Consider the following 25,639-nt stretch of genomic DNA (forward strand, 5'->3'; position numbering starts at 1 on the left):
ATGATTGCACGGAACCTGGAAGTTACAACAGCAAAGTAAGACACAAAACAGAGCTGCGATCTGTGCTGCTGTTACTTTTTGAAGAGACTCTTGGCCAGGCATAAATAAATTCAGTTTATATATATATAAAATACATAACATTGACTTACTGGTGTACCTGCTGATCCAGATGGGCCTCTTTCACCCGGAACCCCTGGGTGTCCCTAAAAAACAATCAAAGACACAGACATCATTATAGAATAATCTCTAAAATAAGCAATCATTTCTGATACCTTAACATTTTTATAGTGTGATTCTATTTATTCAGTTGTAATTATTTCATTGTACCATTTCAGACTGAGTGCTGAATTGCATTAATGCAGTAAACTTGGTGGTGTGGCAATACAACATTTTTCATACTGTCATGTCATTTAGTAATTGAACTAATTAAACTAATTTGGCTAAATACACTGCAAAAATCCTACTATTAATGGGTATTTTGTCCATTTAAATATTTAAAAATCCTTTCAAGATACATTTACTAGAGAAAAACTAAATATGTACTCGGTTTCTTGCTTTCAGAGAATATATATTTGTCTTGCTGCAAATGACAGATTTTTTCATTTATTGAGACTATAAACAAGTTAAAAACAAGTAAAAAAATCTGCCAGTGCAGTAAGAAAAAATACATCAACCTATGAAAACCTTGATATCTTATGCAGTGTTGCAAGTGTTGTAAGGACTTTTAGATATTTTTGCAGTGTAGAAGAAAGGGCTCTCATAAGCATGATGAAATTCTGATGTAAACCTACACGGAGGAAAACTCCCATGTTGTTTGCTGGCAAGTGCACAAAAGTTAACAATTAATATTTTTTTGGATTGCCATGGGCACCAAATACATGCAGACAGTTTAAAGTGTTATAGGAACCGCTGAAACATTGAAATGATGACAAAGCTTCTTGGAAAGGCAGGAAGGTTGCTCTTGGATTTCTTTGGAGTGGCCCAAACCACTTTACACAGCAAATGGCCACGGTTTCCTTATGTCATTGAAAGGGAAATGACTCTTGCAGTGGTCTAGCTGATTATCTCATGAATGGAAAATGGCTGATGAGGCATTTTTTCACATACTGCTACTTTCCAACCATTGTAGCTGTTATAGTTCTAGTGACTGCTCAAGGTTAAGTGGGTATTAGAGTTCCCCTGAGAGCAGAGACGAGATCCAGACTTACTCCTTACCATCGCTCCCTTTTCTCCAGGTGGCCCGGGCAGACCCATCTCACCACGATCTCCCTGACAGCACAAGAAACACATCTAAGCCAAACAATACAGTACAAGATAATACTAACATCAAGGAAAGACAACATTGACCATCATATAAAACCAACATAAATGTCTGACGTTTGATTTAAAACACATGCCACAGAAACAGGAACCAAGATTAATTGGAATTTAACATGATTATGACCTACTGACCTTTTCTCCAGCAAGCCCCACCTCACCAAAAGGTCCGATGAAACCATTAAGACCCTTTTGTACACAATAAAAAAGGACAAAAACAATCAAAGAATATTAACACTGGTTTAAAACATGTTTATTAACGTACCAGAAATTTATACAAAAATGTCTTTACCCTCTCACCAAGCATCCCAGGATTTCCAGTGATTCCAGGCTCTCCCTAGAGCAAAGGGCCAAGATTTACAATACAAAAACTCTCTTAGTTGTTCATTTTAATCATTAACAACATAATAACATTTAGTTAAAAGAGGACTTATTTATGCTTTATTGGGAACAAAAAAAGTAAAAGGTGTTTCTTCAAATATGACCCTATATATTGCTGCTAAACTGCTGGTCAATGTCAAAATGTTTGAGATGACCAATAAAATCAAGATAGGTGGGATTTATGTTAACACAAGCTGCTGACAAGAAACAAACAAAACACCCCAAACCTACCAGCAAGCTCAATTATGGAACCCATTTATTTAGAAAACCCTGAGTACGGCCCTGTTTGTGAGTTTTCAAAATATAGAAAAAGCTAGATGTGAAATTAGCCTTAAAGGCCCACTGAAGTGCCTTACAACAATCAGTGTTATTCAAGTGTTGATGTAATTTCCACTGAAATAGGAAAACAGGACAGGACATATTGAGCAGCTCCTCCCCTTTTAAAAATAACCAATAGCTTTTCATTTATATCACAGCTTGCCCAGAGCCGTTGAGCTTGGTAAAGCTGCATTTGACAGCCCTTATGACAGCCACAATCTAATGTATTCCCTTTTTAGATTTAGGGCCCTATCTTACTCCCGGCGCAATGCAGTGCCAGGCGCGATTCAAGTGTTTCTTGCTAGTTTCAGTCCGACACAGTTATAATTTTCTCGTCCTGCGCCATGTTGTTTAAATAGCAAATGCATTTGCGCCCATTTGTGCGCCCATGGGCGTGCTGGTCTGAAAACGAGGTGTGTTCTGACGCATTGTTGGCACGTTGCTATTTTGAGGCAACAGAAATAGACTGTGCCATCGACCAACTGAAACCTGGTCAATGGCGCAATATATATTTTTTTGTTATTTAAAGAGCGCGTTAGTAATGTGCGCCTATAGGCGGGTCCACAACATGAGTACACTCTGCTTATTAAACACACAGGGACGCATGTACAGCAGCACACAGACATGCCAAATATTTAAAATAAAAGGATTACAATGTAAAAGATTATTATTGTGTACATAAAGATATGGTGGAATCCGGCTTGTCCCGTAGATGGTCTGCTTGCGCACTTTTACCTCGCGCACGAGCAGTTTTGTTTGCGCTCTGGAGATGACTTCGGTCTTTCCACTATCAAATTCCTTCATGTAAATAGCGAATCTGCCATGGCGCGAACACAACTGGCATTTAAAGGGAATGGAAGATGAGACTCTGATTGGTTTAACGCACGTAAATCCCAAAACACACCCATTACACATTAAGAAAATAGGAACAACCCTTTTAGACCATGCGACGGGCGCGCCGACCATTTTTCCCATGGTTAAACTAGCCAAAGTGGATTCGGACACGATCTAAGTGAACTTGCGCCCTGCGCTTTAGACCATGCGCTTAGATCGTTAAAATAGGGCCCTTAATATGAAACTGTTACTAAAGCAAAACAGTGAATGTAATCAAACTGAGGATGCTTAGATTGAAAAGTGTGTAATTTATTGTTGGTGCAGGGAACCGGTGTTCTCTTCTATGTCAGTGCTGTTTCTAATGCCGAGTCTGTCTAACCGTTTTTCCTCCTAATTTCCTCCATATCGCTTTAAAATATGGCATTCTGTAGCCTTTAAATCTAGACGCACCCTAGCGGCAGCAAAATTTATTTTGCAGCCAGTGTGGTCTAGCAACTCTCCGTTGACTTTCGAGCTGGAAAAACCAAACTCAGGTCAGACCAATCACATCGTGTATAGAGTAGGTGGGGTGGGCTTAACATAATGACGACAGAGTTGCGACAGTTCCCTGCTACTCGAAAACAAAGAATGGCTGCTGCTGCTGGCGAACAGCGGTCTTTTCGAATCGGCTTTGGTCGCGACTCTGGAGGACTTGGAGTTAAGCTTTTCTTTGAGAAAAGAGCAAAGAACGGCACTTAAGTCATTTTTAAAAAAGGAAGATGTGTTCGGAGTTTTGCCGACTGGATACGGCAAAAGTTTAATATACCAACTAGCCTTCTTCGTTGCTCTGATTGGTCGTAGCGCTATCCTATTGCGTGCAGAGGGATTTTGAGAGACAACCGTTTATCCTGCCCCTTGGATTGAGCCGTGCCAATGGTGAGTTGCCAGACCTAACATCTTGATGTAGGTCTGGCTTGCCAGGCTAGGCATTCTGTGTACTATTGAAGAATGAACAAAAAGGGTGGCTAACCGCACACTGATCCACTCAAGACTGGAAAATGCTCAGCACTGAAGATAGCAATGTGCTGAAACGTTTGCTTGCTGGTGTCTATTTGTTTATAACTCACATGCACTTTGCACTTTTTGCACGATGCAATTTATAAAATAAAAGAAAACATTTTGTAGACTTTTCCAGTCTTGAGTGGATCAGTGTGCGGTTAGCCACCCTTTTTGTTCATTCTTCAAAATACCATTGGCTCTACGCACCTGTAGTACAAGGACCTGCAGTACCAGGACTTTTTTCCTGTTTGGAGCACTACATATTTTTTCTAGTTTCTTTATATGTACTTTTTATTCTTCTGTGTACTATTTAAAAGGGTCCGATACGTTTTGCGGTCTGCTCAGACTTGCGCATATGATCCGCTCTGAGCTATTGTGTCTCTGGCTCGGAGCAGACTTTGTGTGCACTGCAGCGGTTCGCGTGACACTAACCCAAATCCAGACTTCCTTTACCCCAAAGAAAAGCATATTTACACTGTCTGAATCGTTCCCTATCCCCTATATAGTGCACTATGTGCCATTCACCATGTAGAAAATAGTAAATGTGTAAACAATTGAAAGATTTCAGCCAGAGCTTCAGTGTATATCTATAGTGTAGGGGGCGGGACGCTTCAGCTTCTAGAGAGCATTTGATTGGACAGAAAATCTGATGAGAAGCAAAAGTGCAGAGTGATGTCATTAAAATTGTTAATCCATATTGGTGGAAGTGAGAAACTGTAAGTTTTGAACCCTTATATCTTCTAAATGTGAATTGTGTCATTGTTTTGGAGCACACCAGCTTATAGATAACAGTAAGGCCAACATATTCATACTAAAAGCCAAACAACTTACATTTTGATTTCATGAGGACTCTAAAGTTTTCAATAAATGTATTACAAAATAGTATAACAAAAATACAGAATGCTGTTAAACATGATACACTATTGTGATGATGAAATAACTAAGTGGAAGGAATAAACAATGAGTGAATGTACTGTACGTGGTTTAACAAATTAAATCAAGTAGTCAGAGTATGCAGAATTTGAAGATTTTCCATAGGGTCATAGGCCATAGTTGAAGAAACACATTTAAGAGGAAAATTGGACTCTAAATTATAGTGGTCATTTGGCTGTCATGAATTCTTACCTTCATTCCATCATCCCCTGGATTTCCAGGGAAACCCTTCCTCCCAGGTCTGCCCTGAACAGAAAGCAGAAATGACCCATAGTACTGGACTCCCAATCCTCTAAATCTACTCCCTGACATCTCATTATCTCCTGTTCCTGGGACCAATCTCCTCCACTCACCAACATATCAGCTCTCCCAGTGAGAGCAGCTTCATGAAATAACTCAGAAACAGAAGCATCAGTCACACAAAGAAGTGTTTATGTTGGAGACGGGATGGATTTTCTCTGGTCATCTATTAGCTAATGTCTTACCCCTGTTGTCTTATTAGCTAAATTATCCATACTGCCCCAACTGTAGGCTCTTTGGCAAGGTCTGTACGTGAAAAACTGGGTTAAATGCAATGAACTGTTCATTTGGATTCATCTCTTGCTGCTAGGTACAGGCAGCTGTTTGTACATCAGGCTTTGGCATGAGGACTATTCTTCACTATAATTTATACTATCATTGCTGAATCTGGGTCAAGTCCGGATGCAGCGTTCAAAGCAGCGAACTCTTGTGAAATTGTTTTGGGAGAGAGGAAAATTGTTATATTTGGAGGGTATGAAACTCACACATTATAAAAGTCTTTGGAGAGTGACATAAACCAACAGGAGTGTGTGAAGCCTATTATTTATCACCAATGCTCAACTGTAACATAACAAAATTATATAATTACAAGAAAAAGAGCCAACCGATACTACAATCGCAATATGAACAGGCTGGAATAGACTGGTCACAAATACTGTAAGCACCATAAGCAATCATACCACATTTCAAATGTGAAGATGTACATACGGATATGTACATATGTACATCCGTTTGTACATACATATGTACAAACGGAGCTTATCATTATAACAAAACATGAACCAGCGTTTATAGCTTTAAAGGAAAGTCTCTGGTCATGAGCCATGGAGTACCTTACAGTGTCAGTAGGTTATAAGGCTAATGTGGTGATAGCTAAGATGTCTAATTCAAGTTTAACTTATCTAGTGGGTATCTCAAGAGAGCACTCACCTCTACTCCTGAAGCCCCTGCTGGTCCTACTGGGCCCTGATCCCCCTGTGGTTTAAAACAGGATCATTATTATTTTAGAAATAATAAGCATCTACAAAATTATATTGATGAGGATGTTAATCTTTTTATCTTTGTTTCGATATGTATATGCGCAAAAGTGTTCTGAAAACATCTTGGATTCTAATTAGCAGAGATATGTTTAATATACACTATATGGACAAAAGTATTGCGACACACCTCTTTATTCTTGAATTCAGGTGTTTCAATCAGACCCTTTACCACAGCTGTATAAAATCAAGCACCTAGCCATGCAGTCTGCATTTACAAACATTTGTGGGAGAAAAATAGGTCCTTCGGAAGAGCTCAGTGAATTCAAGCATGGTACTGTGATAGGATGCCACATTTGTAATAAGTCAGTTCATGAAATTTCATCCCTGCTAGATATTCCATGGTCAGCTGTAAGTAGTATTATTGTAAAGTTGAAGCATTTAGAAACAGCAGCAAGCAACTCAGCCACAAAGCGGAAGACCATGTAAAGTCACAGAGCGGGGTCACCGAGCGCTGGGTTGCAAGGTGTGAAAAGTTGACTATGCTCTGCTGATTCCACAGCTGAAGAGTTTCAAACTTCCACTTGCATTAATGTCAGCACAAAAACTGTATGGCGAGAGCTTCATGGAATGGGTTTCCATGGCCGAGCAGTTGCATGCAAGCCTCACATCACCAAGTACAATGCCAAACGTCGGATGGAGTGGGGTAAAGCACGCCGCCAATGGACTCTGGAGATGTGGAAATGTGTTCTGTGGAGTGATGAATCACGCTTCTTTGTTTGGCAGTCTGACAGGCGAGTCTGGGTTTGGCGGATGCCAGGAGAACGTTACCTGCCTGACTGCAATTTGCCAACTGTCAAGCTTGGTGGAGGAGGGATAGTGGTATGGGGCTGTTTTTCAGGGGTTGGAATCAGTGAAGGGAAAACTTATTGCTTCAGCATACCAAGACATTTTGTAAAATGCTATGCTTCCAACTCTGTAGGAACAGTTCGGAGGTAACACTTTATTTTACGGTGCCCTTGATACAGAGTAATTACTTAATTAATTACTTAGTAATAGACTTTGTAATAACGTGTAACAAAATGTACTTAACATGTAACTAAGTTATGGAACAGCCTGTACTTACAGATTGTAATTACGCACATGTAATAGGCAGCTACTGTTACACATGTGTAACAAGCCGAGTCTGTTACATACGTGTTACGGACTTGGTACACTGTAATTATGTAAGAAAGTACTTAGTATAACACAATGTAACAACAAGTACTTAAATATGTTAGACTATAAGGTCTGCAGTTACACATGGTAAATGTGTATGTTCTGTAGCATTACTTGTATGTAACATAAAATAAAGTGTATCAAGATTGTACTTAAGTGCACTTCCTGTGTATCTACATATGTTATCCATCTGAATTAACCCACTAGTTCATAGCTTAAATACATGCATTAGCTTCCTAATTACATTGCAATTACAAAATATTACACAGGTATAAGCTACGTAAAATAAAGTGTATCAAGAATGTACTTAAGTGTACTTTGTGTATACATACCTTATCCATCTCTGCCTTACTTTGATTTAACTCACTAGTTCACAGCTTAAATGCATGCAGTAGCTTCTTAATTACATTGCAATTACATTGCAATTACACAGGTATAAGCTACGTAAAATAAAGTGCATCAAGAATGTACTTAAGTGTGCTTTGTGTATACATACCTTATCCATCTCTGCCTTAGTTTGATTTAACTTACTAGTTCACAGCTTAAATGCATGCAGTAGTTTCCTAATTACATAATATTACACAGGTATAAGCTACGTAAAATAAAGTGTATCAAGAATGTACTTAAGTGTACTTTGTGTATACATACCTTATCCATCTCTGCCTTAGTTTGATTTTACTCACTAGTTCACAGCTTAAATGCATGCAGTAGTTTCCTAATTACATTGTAATTACATAATATTACACAGGGATGAGCTACGTAAAATAAAGTGTATCAAGAATGTACTTAAGTGTACTTTGTGTATACATACCTTATCCATCTCTGCCTTAGTTTGATTTAACTTACTAGTTCACAGCTTAAATGCATGCAGTAGTTTCCTAATTACATAATATTAAACAGGTATAAGCTACGTAAAATAAAGTGTATCAAGAATGTACTTAAATGTACTTTGTGTATACATACCTTATCCATCTCTGCCTTAGTTTGATTTAACTCACTAGTTCACAGCTTAAATGCATGCAGTAGTTTCCTAATTACATTGTAATTACATAATATTACATAGGTATAAGCTACGTAAAATAAAGTGTATCAAGAATGTACTTAAGTGTACTTCATGTGTATCTATAAACCTTATCCAACTCGGCTTGTTACACATGTGTAACAGTAGCTGCCTATTACATGTGTGTAATTACAATCTGTAAGTACAGGCTGTTCCATAACTTAGTTACATGTTAAGTACATTTTGTTACATGTTATTACAACATCTATTACTAAGTACCTAATTAAGTAATTACTCTGTATCAAGGGCACCGTAAAATAAAGTGTTACCGCCCTTTTCTATTCCAGCAATGACTGTGCCCCAGTGTACAAAGCAAGGTCCATAAAGACATGGTTGGAAAGTTTGGTGTGGAAGAACTTGACAGGCCCGCACAGAGCCTTGAACTCAACCCCATCGAACACCTTTGGGATGAACTGGAAGGCCGAGCCAGGCCCTCTTGTCCAAAATCAGAGCCTGACCTCACAAATGCTCTACTGGATTAATGGGCAACAATTCCCACAGAAACACTCCAAAATATTGGGGAAAGCCTTTCCAGAAGAGTAGAAGCTTTTAGTTGCAAAGGGGCGACCAACTCCATTTTAATGTCTTTGTATTTAGAATTACATTACAGTCCCTGTGGGTGCAATGGTCCCAATACCTTCGTCCATTTAGTGTACATTCATTTGAGTGTTAAAACAGAAAGGATCCATATAAAATGTGGTGTTGTTTCTGAGACATTTAAACATTATATTCTTGGCCATACACAGTAAAAAATTAACAAGTTTAAAGGTAAAAGCCTGTTAATTAGTTAAAGCTGCAGTCCGCAGTTTTTCTTCTTTGTTGCCATCTCTGTTCGAAATCTGCAATTGCAGTTATTCGCGGAATTATCAACTTTACGTGCGTTGTGCCTCGGCACGGCACTGCGTGGATGAATCCAATGTTTTGAGGAGAATGTACGGCTGTCAATCACCGCGCTGGTGGTGTGGATTAGGGCTGTCACTTTACGTTCGAAAATCGATTGCACAATCGATCGGACCAACCAACACAAGTTTCGAAAACGAAAATAGGGAATCGATTTTAACGGTCTTTTCTCGGAACGCGTCCAGCTCGTCACGATACGCCCGCAGCGAACGCGCATCACACAGCAACTCTGACAAACACACATTATACTTCTGCATAATGTTTCTATTTTTACTACAAAAATGTGAATTCTGCCGGTATTCAGACAGTCTCATGCATACAGATACAGATTCAGGCTACGGTCAACAATCGCCTACGTAGGCAACATTTGTTTGACTTTTCTAACCGTAAACACAGGCATGTTGAAGACTGCAGTAATGTTTTTCATTGATGTTATGGTAGTCCATTCTGCTTATTGCTTTTCGAGAATGTTGCACTCCTGTTTGTCATTGTGCACGAAACTTCACGCCAATAAATCAACAGGAATATTGCTGACTTGTGCGCGTCTCAAGCGCCCTCTTTACGTTCGTCCTAATGCCTGTTAGTTGTCCGTGGATTTGCCCATATTTGCCGTTTACAATGGAAACGTCTTTAGACATGGAAAATCGATTTTACAATCGATTCAATGAACACATATGTCTCAAAAATCGAACAGGATTTTTTCACAAAAGTGACAGCCCTAGTGTGGATACTGTCATTCGCATCACAGATTCTACTTTTTGGAAGTATGACCAACATGAGAATTTTCACCGGAAAATGTGGTCTGAACAAGTAACATCCACTTTTGTTCTGACCAACTAAGGGGAAAAAAGCATTGCAGTAAATCGCGCCGATTAAATCGAACGATCGCTTATCATATCACGTCAAACCATGCAAATTATACTTTGTTCTCAAATTGTTAATGTTAACAACATCAGCATTGCGTGACTACATTTAATGCCCTTCAGATATTTTTCCTTGTTTTGCATGGGCCCGGTTGCAGTCTCTTTTTTCTCCGAAGTCTTTCGCGTTTTACAACTGTTGAATCTCCATTTGTCACTGGTGATTGTCATTTGAACCTTTCTGGGTCCGCCATCAAATTGATAAGTTTAATCATATCAAGTGCTGTGAGAAAAGGCTGTAAATCTCCACCTCCAACACTCTCACACGCAACATAGCCTACTAGCCGAGACCCCTTATTTATGTGCACAGACGTAATGATGCAAAGACATGCTCGAATTTCTCGCGGAAATCCACCAGTACCACTGGAATTAAAAACATTATTACAAGCTTACCATTCTGAATCGAGCTAAAGTAAGCAGATAGTTTTGAACACTGGCTGGTTATGTACTTGCTCAAAAATTATTTTGGATCATTTTTTACCCAAAAAAGCTACAGACTGCAGCTTTAACGGTACGTTCTTTTACTCTATACGGTGAAAAACTGTAATATATCTAATGTTATATTTAATGTAATTTTACAGTAAAATACTACTAAATGTACAGTTTTTGGAAGAGAAAAAGAACAAGTAATCTTATAATTTACAGTGAAAAAACGTAAATTGACATTAACCAATGTTTGTCATAAGAAGAAAAACATTTTTTTAGATATCAATCTGCATATGCAACGGACATCGGTTGTGCTCATCTTTGCCTGCTCCTGAAGGTATCATGAGTAAAACGGCTTTATATTTAATGAAGCACATACAAAAGACCTGAACCGGAAGCGATGCAACTTTTTCTTTTTCTTTACTGTAAATTTAAGTTAATCTGTAAAGCGTATAATGTTACTACTATATTGTTCTGGCAACCAGAGTTGATGTTTTTTTTTTTTTTACCGTAAAAAAAATTACAGTGAAATGTCATTTTCCACACCAAGTAATGCATCATTTCTCTAAATTGGTCTCGTTCACTTGATTTAATTTTGTGAAAGCTGTGCTTCAGTGTTCTGTTAAAGTAGCAACAGGCACAGCTTGCAAACAGATGTTTCTTTTTAACAACAATCTAAACAGTTAATTTATTGATTGATGTCATATTTTTTCTTTAGAAAAATTATTTACCTAAAACATTATAGAGTCCAGAGCATGCTAATGCCATTTCAAGGATGTATATTGGTAAAAACTAGTTTACAACTAGGCTGCATAAAAATCCTGCTTTTTACAGAAAAGAATGTGTCTTGTTTTGATATGTCGCCAAACATGAATAAATTTGCCTTCACCCAAAAGCAAATATTTATTAATTCTACTTAATTATACAACTGGTCCTATTACATATTCTTATTTTAACTATAAATTGCTCCCTTGTACATGCTAATAGACTTACAAATGGGGATGTATTGAGCTTATTTTCATGAAATTACTTTTTATGTTTTTAAATGACACAAACAGTAATACTTCTAGGATAATTATTACTTTTTCCTTTTTACATTGTACAACAGTTGTACAATAAGATTTACAGCTATAAAGTCAGGATTTATATGCAGTTTTCCTTGTAAGGCCCTTCACTGGTTTAGGAATGAGCAGGTCCTACCTCAAGTCCATTAACTCCTCTAGGGCCTGGATTCCCTCTCCCTCCTGCATTTCCCTGGAAAGTATCTAAAAATTAGCATATCTGCCACAATTTTACAATATGGGACACAATTAAACATTTTGGGAACCTTTAAAGAAGAAGAGAGATGCACACCTTTGGGCCCTCAAAGCCATTATGTCCTGGTGGTCCAATATCCCCTGGAAAACCCTGAGAAAAAGTAGCAACATTAGACAATAAGAGAAAGTCTTCTCTATACTTGATCTAAAAAGACTCACTTGTCACAGCTACTCTATTCTCCCTCCCTCCCTCTCTCACAACTACTACTTCTCACTCTGAAAGTTATTGCAGGACTGTGTGAGCAAATTAATGGCTATTTCTTTGTAGTGACTTCAAATGAACACAAAATGAAGGAACTACTAAAGGCAAAGTGCTCAACAAGCACAGTTTTATGTAGTAAGTCTATGACTTTGCAGTTTTTGGTGCAGACTTAAAACATGAAAGCGCACTTGTTGAACAGCTGAAAGACATGTCTCCAAAGCCTTTCTCATCCATATATATATATATATATATATATATATATATATATATATATATATATATCATTTAGTGCATTAATTAGTGTGAGTTAGTGCATTAATTTGTGTGAGAAGTTAATTAAACTTGGGGAGGAATATGATCCAATAATAGACACAGATGGATACTGCAGTGTGCAGCTGCAGAGAAGGCGATGACCATAGAATACACTTGTCCTAAAGTGACAGCACAATTACCTCAGGGCCAGGTGGGCCTGGCAAACCATCTGGGCCTTGATCTCCAGGCTTACCCTAAAAGACAAAAGAGCTTGGTATAATTTGGCTTTTTGTCAAATCAACACTAAAGATTTTAGATAAATAAACATGGTAAAACACAATTAAATGTAAGCCTACGAATTAACCTGTGGTCCCGGCTTTCCTCGAATTCCTGGTAAACCTGGTGAGCCTTGAATACCCTGGAAAATCAGCACATAGTCATTCAAATAAAAAACTCTATTTGGGGTGTCTGAATGCACAAAAAATACAAATGCATGCACATACATATACACATACACTCTGTGTGGATAAATCAAAAGAAAAGCCGTTAGCTGAAATACCTTGTCACCTTGAAATCCGGGTTCCCCCGGTTCTCCGGTCAACCCGACATCACCCTGTCAACAGAGACAACGAAATGTCACTCTATGGCCTTTAAAGTCACCATGAAATCAAAATGGACTATTCTTGTTTTTTTTATAGAAAAAAAAATTGTGCCCTCATAATCAAAACAACTTAAAGCGGCAGATGACATAACAGCAGCACGTTCTTATAATAAACAGAACGCTAATATAGTGATCGCTATAGTTATCTTTTTTGGCATGAATGGGCCTTAACACAACTTCCATTTCACGTCCATTTTATGTCTGGATGTCCCAATAGTTCAATCACAGCATTAGTCAAGTTCAACTATATCTTTAGTCATGTTACAATGTGCCTGAAGTTCAGCACCTGGCCACAAAAATGAGGAGCAGCAGGACAGAGGCTAAACTGTTGACACCTTGACCAGCCTGCACTGAACCTCAAATAAATCCATGCCTCAATAACAATATCATTGCTTTATTGTTTATCAATATCGCTGAACTATTTATAGAGTAATTTAGTCATCAGGAATAGTGAGTAGGACCTACATCCAAAAAATCTGATATGTTAAATCTGTCTTTTTATTTTAAAGTAATGTTTTTTTTTTAATTCAGTAAGTATTTTAAATGAAAAGTCGCAAATATCTCCAAATCTATTTATTTATTTGTTTGTTTATTTACAAATCACAGACAGAGAGAGAACTCTACTGAGCATGTGCAGAGTAAGTATAATAGAAATTAATTAATATTACTCAGTACTTAAATGTATAATTACACTGTAACAAGGACACTTGTTTACTTTATTTTATAAGTTTTATAAGTTTTCTATTTTATAATATTTTAAAATGTAATTTCTTCCTGTGATAGCAAAGCTGAATTTTCAGCATCGTTGCTCCAGTCTTCAGTGTCACATGATCCTTCAGAAATCATTCTAATATGCTGATTTGCTGCTTAAGAAACAACTATTACTGTCATTATTAACCATGTTAAAAATGTTTTGCTGCTTCATTTTTTTGTAGTATTTTTTTTTCAAGATTCTTCAAAAGCACTTTTTTGAAATAGAAATCTTTTGTAACATTATAAATGTCCTTATAGTCACTTTTTATCAATTTAATGCATCCTTGCTAAATAAAAGTATTAATTATCTTTAAAAACATCTTACTGAACCCAAACTTTTTTTGAACTTTTTGTATCTGTGACTGATGACTTGTGGTATGTTACAGCTGACCTCAGTTTCCCTCAAAAGTGGCTCTGTGCAATCAAATACAGAAGAAGCAAAAGCTAATAAAGGGCATTCAGATCACCTTATCACCTTTCAGTCCAGACTCCCCTGGGTTTCCTGGCACACCCTGCAAGACACCCAAGAGACAAATGTTATTAAGAAGAACTTGTACAATAGGCCATTGTTTTATGAATTGATGCCCAGGGGAGGCAAATGGAATTTATACTTAAATCCATATTAATATCCTAGTTGGAAAAGAAAGTCACAGTATTATGTAACACTGTCCGTGCTGAAAAATCCAGCATTAATTCACTGTTGGTCCAGGCTGGTTTATACTATTAGAGCTGGTATAGTGCTAGTCTAGCTGGTGGACCGGCATATTCATGCTGTTCTCAAGCAAAACTGAGATGGTGTGGTTAGTCCACCACCAGCGACCTGCATCCCACGCTGGTCCCAGCATGCAAAACATACCTTATGCTGGTGATCAGTAAGGTATTTTTTTTAATGTATGACCTAGTATTTATTCTATCCTAATATTGATATCTGTTAACTTTCTTGAAAGTTAAAATTTTGAAAGTTAAAGAGTTAATATGTGTCATTTGTATGTTAAAATAATCATGTTAAAATTCTTTTTGTTATTCCAATGTAGTATGTGAAGATTTCCTTTGATTTCTCACAGCCTGGCCAAACTGGTTTGTTTTTCTGGGTACTTATCAGGCTGGGGGACTAGCCAAACCATCTTAAATCAGCTAAGATTAGCAAATCCCTTTAGGCTAGTTTGAAACAGACTTTTCAGCATGGATATTCATAATAATTTCAATGCAATCACCTTTGGCCCTATTAGTCCAGGAAGACCCAAAATTCCAAAAGGACCCATATCACCCTGCCAAAAAAACAAACAAACATAAAAAGCATAAACAAGCATAAAAATGTACACTGCATTATTTTTTACATGCCAACAGAAATCACTGTCAGCAAGGTAAGTACCATAGCAATGAGGTTAGATGTTAATAACTTAATGTTGGTTCACTTACAATAAAACCAGGGATGCCAACAGGACCTGAGGCACCCATCTCTCCCTGTGAGAAACAGAGAACAGATACTGAGCGTTACTGGCAGGACGCTGGGGAAGGGGGGGGTGAAACCTCTGTTCCCTGATAGCAAGCTAATCTGTGGCTTGCATCTACCCCTCAGTGAGCCAATGAAAGAGACACGCTGTGGAGTACAGAGAGGGGCTTGTTGTGTGGCGTGACTGGCCGGCTGCTACCTGCCATACCAACTTCCTCCCTCAGCAACAGGCCAAAAAAAATCCCCTGTGTATTTTCGCTCTCCTTGTTCTTTGAAACAGAGCAGATAGATGTTACGGGTCTGCTGCTCTTGCCGAGTGACTGCTGATGAAGGAAAAGGATTGAAGTGAAGGCGTGCATGTCTTGTCCGTTTTGTGATATGGTTAGGGTTACAGTGCAGCAGCGTTGACAGGGTCAGCCGCTCAGGTTAGCGATAAGCTAAGCTACTGTTTGCTCAGCTACAGACAGCTAAAGTGGGTTAGAGAGGACAATACAAAGTTAGTTCACACGAGTGTGTATTTGAAATGAGTAGTTTTTAGAATGTTTCCACATTGTTGCTAGGGAGATGTGAATAATTTCTAGGATGTTGCTAGGTGGCTTGTAATTAGTTCGAGTAAACTGACCTCACCAGAAAGTCTTAATGCTATTCTGCATTACAAAAACTTTAAAAGTCGCAATGTAACGGAGGTAGTGACAGATCTTTTATACCGTATTGTGACGTTCATCTGAGTGAAATGGATTATCGAAAAGAGAAATGTAGGACGGTGACTTGATTCTTGATTATATTATTTTAATGCTATTTAAAGAACATAATTATAAATACTTTGCTTGTTACATATACCTACAACATTTCAGCCATAAATAAATAATAAATGTTAGCTAGATTATGTTCATTACCTGTCTAGCGACGTATGTTTATGCTGACATATAATTAAATAATGGTTTGCATTTAAAAAAAAACATCTATTACGTGTCATTATGCCTATGTCAGCAGAGAGAAGTCTGATGTTTCAGCGAAAGCTATGACATTGTAACTACATTATGGTTAAAAAAGGGGTAAAAAAACATATGCATGCACAAATTATTCACAATAAGACCTATGACATTAATTTATAATTAATTATATGTCAGGATGACTTTAGATTAGGAACACTTACAATTATTACTCATAATAAGAATTTTCTTAACTTTGAGGGGACAGTTCATCCAAAAACTAAACTTCATTTACTCATTCCCATGACTTACTTTCTTTTGCAGAACACAAAAGGAAATCATTTAATACATATTCAGTGGAGTGAACTCAGTAAATCAAACCTCATACAAAAAAAGCTATGCAGCTTTGCTGATCTGACCAGATATTTAAGCAATTTTAAAAGGTAAAATGAAAGGTGAAATGCATCAATTATGTTGGTGGGCAGAAACAGCAGAAGCAGCAGGAGAACATTTTCACCACTTATTGGATTGGAGGCTACTATTTTACTGATACTTTGGGGGAGTAGTTACAACATGGCTCCCATCCCCATTTGGGGATCATCCGCCAGGTAAATGTTTGATCGCGCATATACTGAATCCTCAACAAGTCACAAGACTGAAATGGTGTGAGACGAATTATGTGCTGAAGTCTAATACTTGAGGTTAGAGGTAAGTAATTGTGATGATTGGCTTAGGAAATAACATTAACAATCTGGTGAAATGTGGTTTTGTGGTCTTTCCTGCAGAATCATTTTTGACAATACACAACTATACATTACTAAAATATTGCACTTACGTCTTAGAACAATTCATAATATGCAAATAAGTGACAGGAAAAAAAAAATACTTTTTATAATATTATGGTACATGGAAACATGAATAACAAGGATGAAATATTAGGTAAAGAATATGGTAAAACGATCAGAAGTGAAGCAACCCCTGTAATGACAAAAACAGATTTCTGCTGTAGACTCCAGTAGTGACAGCTGATTTCCTCATTACCAGTATTATTCAACGCTGAGTGGCACACACTGGACGCCCCACTGGCTTGTGTGTGTTATTGTGGTGGCATAAATCAAAGGTATTTATTAGAGTGTAGCGGTTGAAGTGGCCCGGTCATCTTGTATAATGGTATGTCCATAACAGTGTATGACCGGCAGAAAAAGGGCATGCAGAGGCTAGGAGACTATGGGATGACTTTTTTGGTGAACTTTTCACCAACTGTGTGGTAATATTCTGATACACTAAACTTGATAATACATATAACCTCAAACATCAATGGTTAAAACTCTCTGAGCATTAGAAAACTGGAGTTGCCCTACATGGCAGTCGACCAAATGGTTGATGTAGCACTACTTACTGGGTTTCCATCAGGTCCTGGTGGTCCTCGCTCCCCAAAATCTCCTGGAAAGCCCTGAGCACACAAATGTGAGAGACAGCAGAGTTTAGCAGAGCAAGACGTGGAAAAAAACGCTCTTAGACTCAGGGCAGATACCATTTGTGCATTGCTGTTTCCAGTTTCCCACATGGTAAACATTGTCCTTTCGCTTTAATCCTGCACAAACCTCTGTAACACCAGAACCATTCCATAATCATGGGATATTGAAAAACTGGATCTCAAAAAGCAGCCACAGGAAAGAAGCAATTGGATAGAATAAGTTCTAACCACCAACAATATTTCATATACGGCCTAGAAAAGGGATATGTCAGTGGCCAGAATTTTTTCTACCAATATTTGAGTATGTGACTAAAACAAATTAAAATGAATGTTTTTGTATTATTATTACTGTGGTTAGGTTGGTGAGTTAGGACAAATATCAGATTTTTCTTTTTCATTTGCACCAGTCATGCCACCCATATAGCAATGATTAATAATAAATACTGACCAGAAATTTAAATATCTCAATTGTTGTAATGCATAAATAAACTGCTCTATACCGAATATAGGTATAAAAAAATTCAACAAATCAAAAGTAAATAATTATATATATACAGTGTGTGTGTGTGTGTGTGTGTGTGTGTGTGTGTGTGTGTGTGTGTGTGTGTGTGTGTGTGTGTGTGTGTGTGTGTGTGTACATGTGCATGCGACACTTATTCAGTTGTGGTCAGAATTAATGGCACCCCTGGTAAATATGATCAAAAATGGCTGTAAAAAATAAATCTGCATTGTTTATCCTTTTGATCTTTCATTTTAAAAAAATTAGCAAAAATCTAACCTTTCATTGAAGTAAAAGAATTAAGAGTGGGGGGGAAATCACATTATGAAATAAATGTTTTTCTCCAAAATAATGTTGGCCACAATTATTGGCACCCCTGGAATTTTTTAAGAGTAAAATATCTCTGAAGTATATTCCCATTAATATATACATCTTTGTTTTTTAACACACCAGGGTGACGACAAGGAACATGAAATTGTCTAGCTATGACTTTCTGTTTCACAGGAGTTTAAATATGAGGAAACACAAAGGCCAAATTCCCTTAATCATCCATCACAATGAGTAAAACCAAAGAATATAGTTCTGATGTGCTGCATCAAAATATTGTTGAGCATCACAAAATAGAAAGTGGCAGTAAGAAAATTAAATAATTGAAAATCCCCATTTTGACCATCAGGGCAATAATTAAGAAGTTCCAATCAACTAAAGAAGTTACGAATCTGCCAGGAAGAGGACGTGTGTCTATATTGTCTTACTGCACGGTGAGGAGGAAAGTTTGAGTGGCCAAAGACTCTTCAAGGATCACAGATGGAGAATTGCAGAGATTAGTTGAGTCTTGGGGTCAGAAGCCTACCAAAAAAATCAAACAACCCCTACATCCCCACATGTTGTTTGGGAGGGTTTCAAGAAAAATCCTCCTCATTCATCCAAAAACAAACTCCAGCAAATTCAGTTGTCAGACACGACTGGAACTTCAAACGGCACAGGGTTCTGTGGTCAGGTGAAACTAAAAAAAGAGCTTTCTGGCAGCGAACACGCTAGATGGGTTTGGTGCACACAAGGATAAAAAGTACCCCATGTGTACAATTTAATATACAATTGGATCTTTAATGTTGTGGGCATATTTTCCTGCAGGAGGTCTTGGACATCTTATTCAGATACATGGCATTGTGGATTCTATCAAATATCAACAGATAAAAATCAAAACCTGACGGCTTCTGCTAGAAATCTTATAATGGGCCGTGGTTGGATTTTCCATCAGGGCAACGATCCAAAACAAACATCAAAATCAACACAAAAATGTGTCACTGAGCACAAAATGAAGCTTCTGCCATGGCCATCCCAGTTCCCTGACCTGATGAGTGGAGTGAACTGAAGAGAAGATTCACCAACATGGATCTGGGAATCAGAAGGATCTGGAGAGATTCTGTATGGAGGAATGGTCTCTGATCTCTCGTCAGGTGTTCTCCAAACTCATCAGGCATTATAGGAGAAAACTCAGAGCTGTTATCTTGGCAAAAGGAGATTGCAAAAAGTATTTATAAAAGTGTGCCAATTGTGGCCAACGTGTTTTGTAGAAAAACATTTATTTCATAATGTGATTTCCCCCCCACTTTCAATTGTTTTACTTCCAAGTTACATTTTTGCAAATTCTTTGAATGAAAGATCAAAAGGATAAACAATGCAGATTTATTTTGTACAGCCATTTTGATCATATTTTCCAGGGGTGCCATTAATTCTGACCACAACTGTAGTCATATTAGTTAAGACATTTATAATGTTACAATATATATATATATATATATATATATTTATTTATTTATTTATTTATTTTTTAAGGGGGGAAAACTATCACTGTTTCCACAAAAATATATTAACCAGTACATCTGTATCAAACTTCGATAATTATATGAAATGTAAAAAAAAAAAAAAATACAAAATTCCCAACAGCATATCAAAAAGTACTAATAAAAAACCATATGGCTGCTGCACTGAATTTTGGTTTTGTGAAAACAGAGCCTGATGTCGAGTCACAGAAACAAGCTCAGTTCTCGTCTTTGTCAGCCCTGCAGGAAATTCCATGGCTGAGTGTTTCCTTGCACTGGCAACAGCCAGAAGAAGCAAGAGGAGGACCGGCAGGGATTCGCTGACAGCGCTGTTTCCCCTCTATCTACCGTTACGTTATATAAGAGGACAAGAGCTATGACAGCGCACTCCACTGTGTGCTAAACGTGTGCTTGTACGAAAGCCAAAGTCAACACTTGCACTGTGTGGAGATCTTTTTTTGGTCCTCCAACAAGGCAAACAGTAAGTTAAAGCCGAGGGGCATGTGCTGCCTATCAAACAGAACTGCAGAGTTAGAGAACTGCTTATTAAGAACAGATGAATCTGTGCTTGGCACCACGTTTGTGCTTTGAACTGCGCATAATTGGTAGTTGTTTTGGAAAAAGATGAGCTTGAATTCTTAATGTCTAGTTCTTTTGAAAATAAAATATGCAGACCAACATAATTTTGGTAAATAGAGAATGATTATGGGTGTACAGATGGTAAAGACCTTTGCTAATAATTAGTGGTAATTCAGTAGTATTTATCCAGACAGAATAAGATCTATCTATCTATCTATCTATCTATCTATCTATCTATCTATCTATCTATCTATCTATCTATCTATCTATCTATCTATCTATCTATCTATCTATCTATCTATCTATCTATCTATCTATCTATCTATCTATCTATCTATCTATCTATCTATCTATCTATCTATCTATCTATCTGTCTGTCTGTCTGTCTGTCTGTCTTTCTATCAAATTCTCTCAAACATTGCCTTTTTAATGGGTCACAAATCAATGAACACAGAGGCAAGTCATTCAGAGGTTGTCTAGAGAGGATGGTGAGAGAAAACTTTACCGGCCTACCCATCTTGCCCTTCTTCCCAGGAACACCAGGTAAACCCTAAGAGGAGACAGCAGAGAGAGGGAAAGCAAGGAAAGACAGGTAAAAAGAGACAGAAATGGCACAAAAAAAGCAATTAATCAATTCCCAATCCCAGTGTATGCAACAGTCTGTGTAAATGCTGAAATGTCTTTAGTTTCTATTCTTCTGAACACAAAAGGGTCTCTCAGATCTCTATGAACTCTGTCCCTCTAGGCTTGAAAATAGGAGACATGATCTGGCTAATCTGCAGCAAGCCATATTCCAGCTTCCGGGGGCTTATATTGCCAATTCCACAAAGTCGGAATTTACCAGCTTGAGGTTACTGAGCAAATATTGTGAGAACTGAGACTAACTACTGTTTTGAAGAGGGATTGCTGTGTTTTTAGTGCCCCTTTCACCAGGCTTGTTATTCAAAGCAAGTGCTTTTGATTTACAAGCCACCATTAGAAAGGAATAATGATACATGAATGGCATGTGTAATAGTGCAGGGTTTGTTCCAGTAATATTTCCTCTTGGGGCAACTAAAACCAAGACTATACATCTCCATCATGCCATACAATTTTACTAAAGACATCAGGGAACATCAATGGACTTTTAATGAAAAAAGTATTTTTTGGAAAGCGCTATTTAAAGTAAACATTTTTGACATGGCTAATCTCAATATGGCGGCGCCCATGAGGGGTTGACCCGCTCCATGTAAAATAAAACAGATATAAGACTGTTATGTTCAATATTTCTATTCTATTCAAATTCAAAAACTATTTGCTGTTCAATTCTGAACAGTGTACAACTTTCATAATTAGAAAAAAAAAATACTTAAGCGCAGAAACAACAGCAAAACTCACTCTTTCTCCATCAGGTCCAGGGAGACCGAAGACGCCTGGGATTCCAATGAAGCCCTAAACCAGGGGAGTGTAAGAAGACAAGAAACAAACAGAGAGACTTTAGAGTTATATGGTCCAAATATCCCTTGCTAAACAGCAGATTGACTTGCGAAGGTCTTTTGAGGACAGTGGTCGCTCGGTGAAGATCTAGGCCTTGAGGCAAGTGTATATGCCCATGGACTGCATGGTGCTGGCTTCCACGATGTAGTCCAAGGGCACATACCCTCACACCAGGGATCACGCTTGCCTTCAGCAGGATGGCTAAGGATGGGTCACAAGGTTAATACAAATGAACATACAATGAAATCATGAAGAGAAAAAGACAAAAGAAACATGAGATGATGCACATTATTATATAATAATAAATAAATCAACATAAAAAATCATTACAAAAATATAACAATGTTAAAACATTAACATAAAATCATGTCAAATCTAAAAAAAAAAACTAACCAACTTACACACAAATAAAATCTTTCTGGCACCAAGGCAGAGAATAAAAAGAATAACATGAGAGAAAAGACTTCGGATGTACACTGCGGCCATATACTTTACAAGACCAAATTGGTTTTAAAATTTTAGAGGAATTATAATGTAAAACCCATCTGACAAATCCCTGAAAGCAGTATACTTTCAGAGCTGATGTTCTGAGGTTTTATAATGAAAACAACTTCCAATAACTGATCCTTAAATGTCTACAACCATTTCCTTTTCTGGTGCCTTTCACAGTTTCCAAACTGGAAAAAAAGCTTTCAATACCAAATATGCAGAAGCCCTTACAAAACTTTCCGAACATAAATGCTCGATCACTTTAAAGCAAATTTATAAGTAGGAGTAAACATGGAATGCAAAACATCTTAACTGTACTCAGTGAATACATGATGATCAATTTATAGCCAAGACAGTCAAAATTATTTCTGATAAAAAACAAAACAAAACCCATCCCTTACCCGTGTGCCTTTTGGTCCCATATTTCCTATAGGCCCTGGTAAACCCTACAAAAACACAAACAATGCAATATTTCATGCCTGCAAATTGGATCAATAATAATGATGTGCCTACAGAATTGGAATCACAAAATGAAGACTTCCATTTTATGGAGGCCCAAACAGATTCATGCTGTTGAAATTTTGCAAATATGATCTAGTGCTCTAGTCTAACTTGGCCAAGTGATTAAAGATCCACACTTTAGTTTAGGGTCCAATTCTCACTAATTAACTATAGTTGCTTATTAGCATGCATATTACTAGGATATTGGCTGTTTATTAGTACTTATAAAGCACATATTAATGCCTTATTCTACATGACCATCTCTTAATCCTACCTAAATTAACAACTACCTTACTAAATAAGCAGTAATTAGGAGTTTATTGAGGTAAAAGTCATAGTTAATTGTTAGTTAATTGTGGGAATTGGACCCTAATCTAAAGTGTGACCATTTTTTTCTCCTAGGCTATTTACACAGCCATGACTAACACTTATTATCTAGCAAATATTAACAAAATAGTTTGTTTAGTTGTTGATTTAAATCTTTAACAGTGTCTGTCAGAGATCGCTTACTTCACCTTTAAGGAAACATTAAAGAGTTATATCAGATGAAAAACTAAATTCCAGTAGGATTTTCTAGAACATGCCTAATGGTAAAGGTATATAAGACTAGAAGCTACCAGAAACATTTATTAGGTTGTTGTAGTTGTTGTTGCTTCCCAGAAGAAGTAAATCTGGTAGTTCACAAAGAAAAGCTGGGGACGATCTAATAATTTCCACCAATTACATTTAAGCTCAGCAGTGGGAGAAAATCTATCAAAAAGGGGAGGATTTTCTTTTGCAAATGACTTTTCAAAATATCAGGTATCATTCATGCCTTTGGAACCCCAAAAGTGATTATTTTACTGCTAGCACATTAAGCTCAAAATATAAAATCCATTTTCAGTGCCTCTTAATTCCAAAAACAATTCTAATTTCTCAAAAATGATGTCAAAACGAGGGTCATATTGGCAGAGCAAGCTCTTTTAGTCTCCAATACAATCCCTGACACTTTGCTACTAGTCTCATTATACTCATATCTGTGAGTATTGTGCAAGCCAGCAGCACAACAGAAGATTTACTGCACCTGCCTGCCAGGATAACCTTTGGCACCCGGGCTTCCATCCGGTCCTCTTTCTCCCTGTGGTGAGAGAGAATAAAAAGTATAAAGAGGAAAAAATCCATTACTATAAATATGTCATTAGCACTGGAAGCTCTTCTTGTAGAGAGCCATAACAAACAAAAAGAAAGATAAAAAGCATAATGGAGAGAAGAGAGAGGAGTGAAAAGCATTTCTATTAAAACAACATGTTATTCTTATGCATGTCTGTCAATAGTTTCAGTCTTTTTTCATGTGTTGCCATTTATGTCAATATGACAAATACTCTGGTGTGTGGCCCACCACAGAATTATGAGATTATGAAACAATAATGAAAGCGTTTTAAATATTATTATACTACTATAACTCAACAACTCTAAATTACAGAAATTCATTCAATGCTAAAAATCGGAGGAAAGTCCAGACCGTCAGATCACGTGTCAAACAGACTGATGGAGCCAAAACTCAACTTTTAAAAAAAAATCATATCTTCAGTGTCTTTCTAGTTTTCTGTGTCCACTGCTTAAGTGTGTAATTTATGTATCCTAGAGTGGATGCTTTGGAGTGCATCTCAATTGAGCAGCAAAGAAAGACTGTCCTGATTAGATGAAAGATTTGTTGTTACATGCCGATTTTAATAGGAATGCCAATTTAATGTGTTAATTTAGTGTCATTAATTGTGTGACAAAATAATGTGATTTCTGGGCGAAAGAAAGTGTGACCATCACTGGATGTGACAAAATTCTGTGAATGAAATAATGTCTACTCTGGAATAATGACAATGAAAAAAAATTCTATTCTGCCAGCTAGCAAACTTGCAAACTTGAACCAGATGCAAAATTTACGTAGGGAAGTTTCTTTGCCACCAAAATGCTATTCGACAAAATACTTTGTCATGTTGATTCCCCTTGAAATTAATGGATTTGGGCTGTGAAAGTTTGCAGAGTTATGGAAAATGTGACTGCACCTTTATGATTTTTCTGTAATATGGCCCGTGGATTGTACGGTACTTTGGTAATGGATGTAAAAGTTATAGTTGTTAATTCCTCTAATTCTCCTCTTGTGGAAAGTAAAAAAAAAAATGGTGTGAATGGGAACTCACTTGATCTCCGGGGTGGCCAGAGGGACCAGGATGGCCTTTCTGTCCCTAAGCAGAGAGAAAGAGAGACTGAGTGTTGCGAAAGGATATGATAATTTATAGTTGGAGGTCAAACAAGAGGAGGTAAATTACAGCAAGGATAATGTGCCTTTAAGGGAGTCACTTCTCAAACATGTGCTTAATCATATCCTGGGGGGTTTCCACATAAAGAGGCAGCAGAAAATATATCATGATCTCTGAACTTTAGTCATTCTAAAGGAAGTGAATAATTTTCCGTGAATTGCTATTAAATGACCATAGGCTAACAGTTTGTTCTCATTACACAAGCAATTTCATTCTTTTTGGACATGATGTGATGAAAATTTGCCTTTGCATTTGATTTGTTTGCCAATGAGCTCAATCACAAGAACAAAGTGAAACCATGTAC

The 25,639-nt window shown here is 37.3% G+C and overlaps 1 protein-coding gene across 2 annotated transcripts in view; it reads right to left on the bottom strand.

Moving 5' to 3' along the window:
- The window catches only part of col27a1b (collagen, type XXVII, alpha 1b), a 116,669-nt gene that overhangs the window by 25,791 nt on the left and 65,239 nt on the right, over positions 1–25,639 (bottom strand). For both annotated transcript variants that reach the window (XM_079871395.1, XM_079871394.1), the window contains 20 exons: positions 25,216–25,260; positions 24,102–24,155; positions 22,939–22,983; positions 21,950–22,003; positions 21,078–21,122; positions 17,591–17,644; positions 15,226–15,270; positions 15,021–15,074; positions 14,274–14,318; positions 12,952–13,005; positions 12,757–12,810; positions 12,593–12,646; positions 11,976–12,029; positions 11,823–11,876; positions 6,052–6,096; positions 5,014–5,067; positions 1,610–1,654; positions 1,453–1,506; positions 1,216–1,269; positions 150–203 (listed from right to left, as the gene is read on the bottom strand). In XM_079871395.1, coding sequence (XP_079727521.1) covers positions 150–203; positions 1,216–1,269; positions 1,453–1,506; positions 1,610–1,654; positions 5,014–5,067; positions 6,052–6,096; positions 11,823–11,876; positions 11,976–12,029; positions 12,593–12,646; positions 12,757–12,810; positions 12,952–13,005; positions 14,274–14,318; positions 15,021–15,074; positions 15,226–15,270; positions 17,591–17,644; positions 21,078–21,122; positions 21,950–22,003; positions 22,939–22,983; positions 24,102–24,155; positions 25,216–25,260 — 1,017 coding nt within the window. The remainder of the gene's footprint in view (positions 1–149; positions 204–1,215; positions 1,270–1,452; positions 1,507–1,609; positions 1,655–5,013; positions 5,068–6,051; positions 6,097–11,822; positions 11,877–11,975; positions 12,030–12,592; positions 12,647–12,756; positions 12,811–12,951; positions 13,006–14,273; positions 14,319–15,020; positions 15,075–15,225; positions 15,271–17,590; positions 17,645–21,077; positions 21,123–21,949; positions 22,004–22,938; positions 22,984–24,101; positions 24,156–25,215; positions 25,261–25,639) is intronic.

The sequence above is a fragment of the Squalius cephalus genome (assembly GCF_949319135.1).
Source record: "Squalius cephalus genome assembly, chromosome: 5".
In the NCBI taxonomy this organism is placed as follows: Eukaryota; Metazoa; Chordata; class Actinopteri; order Cypriniformes; family Leuciscidae; genus Squalius; species Squalius cephalus.